Source organism: Lipotes vexillifer, unplaced genomic scaffold (assembly GCF_000442215.2).
Source record: "Lipotes vexillifer unplaced genomic scaffold, Lipotes_vexillifer_v1.1 scaffold504, whole genome shotgun sequence".
NCBI classification, from domain to species: Eukaryota; Metazoa; Chordata; class Mammalia; order Artiodactyla; family Lipotidae; genus Lipotes; species Lipotes vexillifer.
Genome location: NW_006785225.1, coordinates 1,435,142 through 1,442,415, shown reverse-complemented (window position 1 = coordinate 1,442,415; position 7,274 = coordinate 1,435,142). Strand labels below are relative to the sequence as shown.

At 52.4% G+C, this 7,274-nt stretch overlaps 1 protein-coding gene across 1 annotated transcript in view; it reads left to right on the top strand.

Annotated features, from left to right (window-relative positions):
* CDH5 (cadherin 5) overlaps positions 1-6,472 on the top strand; it is a 36,189-nt gene extending 29,717 nt beyond the window's left edge. The window contains exons 9-12 of the mRNA XM_007457319.1: positions 35-159; positions 517-625; positions 2,678-2,923; positions 5,392-6,472. Coding sequence (XP_007457381.1) covers positions 35-159; positions 517-625; positions 2,678-2,923; positions 5,392-5,906 — 995 coding nt within the window. The 3' untranslated portion in view covers positions 5,907-6,472. The remainder of the gene's footprint in view (positions 1-34; positions 160-516; positions 626-2,677; positions 2,924-5,391) is intronic.
* Positions 6,473-7,274: the final 802 nt, after the last annotated feature.

The following is a 7,274-nucleotide window of genomic DNA, read 5'->3' as shown; positions in this document are numbered from 1 at the left end:
AACCCACTGTAGTGATGAGTCCTTTCCCCTGCAGGGACCCCCACGGGCAAAGAATCCATTGTGCAGGTCCACATCGAAGTTTTGGATGAGAACGACAATGCCCCAGAGTTTGCCAAGCCCTACGAGCCCAAAGTGTGTGAGAACGCTGCCCAGGGCAAGGTGAGTCTAACTCAGGTGGGAGGGCAAGGCAGCGTCTGCCTGGGGCAGGCCGAGGGCTAGCACCTCCCAGCCACGGTCAGCTGGCATTTCACTAAGTTTAATGTAACTTGTACAACAGTCTTGAGGAAAGGTGACATTATCCCTACAGAGGGTGAAACTGAGGCTCAGAGAGAATGTGTAGTGAGTAGATTGGCGGGGAGGTGGTGGCAGAAAGAGTGGCTCTGTGGAGACCATTTAGGTTAGTGTTACAGGTGAGAGGCAGCCACGGTCAGGTCTAAACCCAAAGTCCCTCCCGATCACTGAAACCCCGGCCAACCCAACACCGCTAATGACCGGCCCCCATCTTCCACCCTCTAGCTGGTCGTGCAAATCTCGGCAATAGACAAGGATGTAACACCACGAGATGTGAAGTTCAAGTTTTCCCTGAGCACTGAGGACAGCAACTTCACCCTCACGGATAATCACGGTGCGCCTCAAGGCAGTCAGGCTGGCTCTTGGGGGGCTCGGGGACGGGGTTGTCTTGAAGAGCCAGGGTCAAGGACCAAGCCAGTGAACTGGGGGCAGGCCCTCAGTGGGGCTTTCAAGTTACAGGAGGTTTTGTACAATTCCCACCACATACCTAACTGGTCTGTGCAATGGTCAGAGCCACCCTGGCACACTGCTAAGTCCACATGGCCCGCCCTTCCCCATAAGATGCTCAGGTTACTGAGGAGCACAGAACAGATATGCGGTGTAGACAGCTTGGTTCACAAACTAGCCAAAGACTCCTTGCTGCGCTCAGCACAACTGCAAATTACTCTATGACATAGAACTTTGAGGTTGCTTCCAAAGAGGCAAAACTGGACATTTGAGACCCAAAATGCCAAGGGTACAGTGTTTTAATTTGGCTACAATGACTACTTACCACCAGGTGTCCTCGGGACAGGATCTGGCCCACCAATCACAGCCTAGAGAGCCCTGTGATGTCAGCAGCGGCCAGAGTTTCTCATGAGTATGTGCTTCCAAGAGTGTCAGTGCTGAGTTGACTGAATTCCAGCCAAAAGCAAACAGGCTTCCATGGCTTCTGCACCTTCCTAAGAAAAACACAAAAAAATCCCCTTGCGTCTAAATAGAACAATCCTTCACCCAGAATGGGGTGGAATCCCTGCCCATCCCTAACTGGCAACACTGTGGTTGGTGAGGATCCCTGTATAGAAACAGCCATTGCCACCTTTGAGGAAGGTCAGGGGGTGGGGTCCCTGAGAGTGAGAGGCAGACCCAGGGGATCAGCCACAGACTTGTCCTTAAGGAGCCTCCTATGGGATGGGGATGGTGGCTATGATGCGCGGACAGTCAATGACAGACCATTCAACATTCCGCTGTCTTTAGTAGTAAATAATATGGAAAAAATACCTGTCACCCCATCCCCAGTGCCCACCTCAATCCTGCCTCAGAGGAGGGCTGCAATGGAGAAGAAAGCTTAAACACCAACCCAAAGACACCCCATATGTGACCAGGAGACTAGCTTGTTGATCTCAGATTCACTTAGAACATGAATGTCCTGCTACAATATTAAATGAGTATAGTGAGAAATCTCTAATTCCCCTCATACAGTGTCAGTGGCCATATTGTTATTATTTTCAATTATAATAGACATGGCTACTTAATAATGAAATGTAATTGGCTTCCATTTGAAATCTAAAAGATGGCCTCCTTTGCTTTTGGCTTTCTGAGTGTGCCAACACTGCAGGGCTAGGTAAACCCTGGAACAGGGAGTCCCTGGACCCTCTAACCATCATCATCTCCTAGGAGCCAACAAAGGGCAGACTATCCAGCCACTGAATCAGAAAGGCGGGAGAGGGGAGGGGGAAAAGGAAGGAGGAGTGGAGGCTGGCGGTTCTGAAAAACCAGCATGTTAAAAAATCTCCCTGGGGAACTCTGTACAAGGGTTGATTGGAGCTGAGAGGGAGAGCCTATGTCTGGGCCAAAGCACATTCTCAATTCCAGCCTGACCAGGGAATCCTCAATTACATATGCAGTCATTCCCTCAGTGCCCCAGGGAACTGTGCATTGTTTTTACTTTCTAATGGATTTTCAGGGATAGCAAAAACAGCCTTAGAAGTTAGCCCGATGCTAAAAGACTTTTTAAGACTTTATTTCCCCCTGATTGCTCATCAAAGCTTGAAACAGTGCGTTAATTAGCTGACAGTCACCTTTTATTAAAGTAGAGTTAGGGGTCAGGCATATCATTTGCCCACAGAAACAGAAAGCAAGGGTTTTACATTCTGGCCAAGTCCTTCTTAGAGGCCAGGTCGAAGCAGCTGCCCAAAACATCCCCTCTCTGGAGGAACAGACCTGCGCTCAAATGGCTAAAACCTGAGGCAAGGGGGTGCAAAGAGCAGAGACACAGCCCAGGCAGCACGTGGGCTGGTGCAGTTACCAAGGGCTTCCTGGAGGTGGCAGGCCACACCGTCAGTGTGGATGAGAGGATGGGCACTCCAGGCAGCAGAGCCTGACTCCGAGGCCTTGGTGTTTCCAGATAACACGGCCAACATCACAGTCAGGTACGGGTATTTTGACCGAGAGCGCGCCAAGGTCCACCACCTGCCCGTGCTCATCTCGGACAACGGGAGGCCAAGCCTCACAGGCACCAGCATGCTGGATGTGACCGTGTGCAAGTGCAACGAACGCGGCGAGTTCACCTTGTGTGAGGAGGTGGCCGCCCAGGTGGGCGTCAGCATCCAGGCGCTGGTAGCTATCTTCCTCTGCATCCTCACCATCACAGGTCAGTGCCCAGGAGGATGGGAGGGGACATTTAGGGGGCTACACAGGAGAAGGAAGAGGCCAGGGATCCAGGCCCAGCCCTGCCTCCAGGCCCTAGTGCAGGCCTGTGCTAGGTGTAAGCTTCACCTCCTTGGGTGCCTAACTGTGGGGATGGCGGGGGAAGGGGTGGGGGGAAGAAGGGGGGACTCAAGGCTCCTTCCCCAGTTTAAAATACTTTATATATAACATTCACTCATTCAACTGACATGTTTTGAGCACTTATTGTGTGCCAGGCACTGTTCTAGGCATTTATTTATATAAAACCTCTTCTGAGGGAATTTCCTGGCGGTCCAATGGTTAGGACTCTTCGCTCTCACTGCAAAGGGGCCGGGTTCAATCCCTGGTCAGGGAACTAAGTTCCCACAAGTCACACACACCTGCTTTGAAAAAAGAGGATCCAGTTCTTCTTTTGGAGAGAAATGGAAAGTTTAAAATTTCTCGTTTAGATTATAGCCAGTGGTTTTCTTTCTACTTTTAGGATTTCTCCAGCCTTGATATCTCTTTTCTTCTTGTTTGGGCCTCAGAAATTTTAGGAGCATTTTAGGCCTTGCCTTAGTTTGGGTTCCCCAGGAAGCAGACCCTGGGACCAGGATTGGGGTGCACATGGTTTATTTGAGAGGCACTCCCAAGAAGCCCCAGAAAGAAGAGGGGGAGTGAGGCTGGAAAGGTAGGCAGCCAATCAAGGGCAAGTTGTCACACAAGCTGCCACCATGGGACACTGGAGCTTATTCTCACTGGAGACTAGGTGGCGGCACTCACAGCCCATGTTTTTCCAACGATGCCCACCAGCTGATGGTGGGGCTCCTCCCAGAGGTGTAAGTTCTGCATTTCACCTGGGGCCGGGGCTGGCCCTCCAGAGGAAGCCCTTGGGTGGTTAGAGGTCACCCTGTGCACTACAATGACAGGACCGGGGGACACAGTGAGGGACCCACATCATCTGCTCCAGGCCTTTCCTGCCAGTGGCTTCCCTGAGAGGCCCCCTGGCAGTGCCCCCACTTCTGGGGCTTCCGCGGCAAAGAGTCCAGACCCAGATTTTCCTCTCAATAAAAATTAATAATAATGATATACTGGCATCACCACCACACACAGAATTGCACTTAACCTCATAGCCACCTTATCAAATATAAACAGAGCAGAGGAGTCATCACTTCCATTTTACAGGAAAGGAAACAGAGGCTCAGAGAGGGCATACTGGCTTTTCTTATGTATGGAACAGTTCGTTAAGTAACTCGAAGCTAGAAGGACAGAGTCTAGAGATGCTCTGAGCCTACTTCTAGGAGCTCTCTGCCCCACATGGTCCACCCCTCCTAGGGGTTGGCAACCGTCATGCAGTCACACACCTCAGAGCTTTGAGCAGGGCCAACACCACACCGCTGCCTGATCACGGGACTCTGGGCATGTCACTCAGCTTCTCTGAGCTTGGTTTGCTCATGTAAAATGGGATGTTAATACCTACTTTGAGTAAAAGAACATGAAAATGTGCCAATACCATGCCAGCATGTATACAGTAGGTGCTCAAGAGTAGCTGCTGCTACTGCAATGGGTCCATGTCTACCAGCACCACCATGACCCATCATCATCATCGTCGTCATGGCTCAGAATCTTTGCACTCCAAATTCCAACTCCATCCCTTTCCCCATTTCTGCCCCAACCTCTGGCCTCCTGGCCTTTGGACAAGACACAGAAGGATTTGCCACAGTGGTTAAGAGGAGGGAGGAACTGAGGATGCGGGTAGATGGGGAGGAATGTGGCAGGAGAGAATGAACTTGAGGGGGGCCCACTCTGTTGCTCTCCCCCCAGCCCTACTATGGCCAGGACACCAGCAAGGATGGATCCTGGGTGGGGGTGGGGTGGAGATGACTCTGGAGTGGGAATGAGGGTGGACCCACCAGGTGCCTAGACCAAACCAAAACTTCTGCATTGGCCCAGCTGTCACTGGGAGCTGGGCTGGCCCAGGGATTCCCAGGAAGGAGGGGAGGGTGCAGATATTTTATAGATATTTTATAGTGTAACGTTTTAATTCTCTTGACGTTTCTTTGACTAGATTTTATGTTTTTTTCTTAGTGGTTCTCCTAAGGATTATACTTAAAATCTTAACTTATAACAATCCAGTTAGAATTTGTACCAACTTAATTTAAGTAGTGTACAAAACCCTGCCCCTAATAGATCCACTCCCTCCCCCCTCCTGTGTGCTATCACTGTTGTACATATTACATTTTTATACATCGTATGCCCATCAATATAGATTTATAATTATTGCTTTACGCAGTTGTCTTTTAAATCATATAGGAGGGAAAAAAAGAGTTACAAACTATACATATACTGCCTTTTTTATATATAAACCTCAAGGCGGGGGTGGGGTGAGGGTGGCGGGGGAGTCCTCCGGTCTGCTGGGCCATGGCTGACCAGCTCTGGCTCGCTTGTTCGCAGTGATCACCCTCCTCATCATCCTGCGGCGGCGGCTCCGGAAGCAGGCCCGCGCCCACGGCAAGAGCGTGCCGGAGATCCACGAGCAGCTGGTCACCTATGACGAGGAGGGCGGCGGCGAGATGGACACCACCAGCTACGATGTGTCGGTGCTCAACTCGGTGCGCCACGGCGGGACCAAGCCCCCGCGGCCGGCGCTGGACACGCGGCCGTCCCTCTACGCACAGGTGCAGAAGCCGCCGCGGCACGCGCCCGGGGCGCACGGGCCCGGCGAGATGGCCGCAATGATTGAGGTGAGGAAGGACGAGGCGGACCACGACGGCGGCGGCCCACCCTACGACACGCTGCACATCTATGGCTATGAGGGCGCCGAGTCCATCGCCGAGTCCCTCAGCTCCCTGGGCACCGATTCATCTGACTCGGACATCGATTATGACTTTCTCAGTGACTGGGGGCCCAGGTTCAAGATGCTGGCCGAGCTGTATGGCTCGGACCCCCGGGAGGAGCTGGTGTATTAGGGGACCGCGGGCCTCTGGGCCTGGGTAGCTCAGACTAGTCGGACACGGGCACTGAGCCCTCCAATCGTAGCACTCATGTCCCAGCCTAACAGCCCTTCCTCATGGGTCCCAGAGACCTCACCACCTTGGATGGCAAAATCCAAGTCCCTGAAATGTCCAGGAACGTATTTCAGTGATGGCTACTCCCAAAACGCTGGAAAACACCAGGCTGATGTTCTCTCTGGGCTGAGACATCCACATAACCCTGTCACCTGCGACAACGGGTCCAACTCAAAGACTTTCTCTGTCTTCTCAAAGCAGATTATGCTCAACTGCCAGGGGGAGGTCTTCCGCTGAGGTCCCTGAACCCCTGGGGCGGGGGGCGGGGGGGTCCTGGTGCCTGTCACCTGGAGGCAAGGGGCTGGATGGCATGACTGCTGGGCAAGACTTTCTGTAACCCAGTCCCCCAGGAGACTGGGCCCGCCCCCCCCCCAGGCCTGCACTGCTTTAGATTCCTCACACCCTCCCAAGACCCCCAGCATTCTGCAGCCTCTCCCCAGGCCTGTCAAAATGGAGAAAGGGCCTCTTGACATCTCCCGACCTTGGGTCTTGAGGTGACCTCGTTGGCCCGCCATGCCTGTAACTATGCTGTACTGTGTACTGAAAATTCATCCAAGGTCAGGGAAATGGCTCGTTGAACTTTAAAGCAACTGTGAATTCATCCTGGAGGGACAGTGGAGACCAAACGAGACCACAGATCATAGGGTGAGGGCCACCTCCACACCCACTCCCTCCAGAGAGGGCCAGGAGTTGCTGTGACCCCAATTTGAGACTCACGACACCCCTCCAGTTTTGCCTGGGAAGCGGGGCAGATGTTCCCGGAGCAGAAGCCCTCTCCCTGCCTCGCCCGGTCACTCATTCATGCTGTCTCTTTCTTTTTTCTTTCTCTCCATCTACTCTTGATCTCGTGACTTAGAGGCACTTAAGGTGCGACCCACATCAACTCTGGCCAAAGTCCAAACCCAAACATGACTGCGCAACACAGCTGTGCCATTTGCCTTTACACCTCGTTGTTGCCACATCTCAGGGAACCCCAGCAGGGCCCCATCCCTACAGAAGGCAAGGCCCCTGCTCAGGCCCAGTGGTCACCTGTTCCTCTTCCACTTTCAGCCACGTACGGAACTTTCCACTGCAAACACACCTTAGGGAAGTGGCATCACTCAACGGGGGTGCGGGGAAGGAGGCAAACTCTCTGACTCACCATTTGTCATGGACCAAGGTTCCTGCTCTGGGCAAGGCCCCTCACTTCAGGGGATTGTAGATAACACTGACTTCTTATTTTTAACCAATAACGAGTTTTTCTTTTTTTTTTTTTTTTTTTTTTACTAA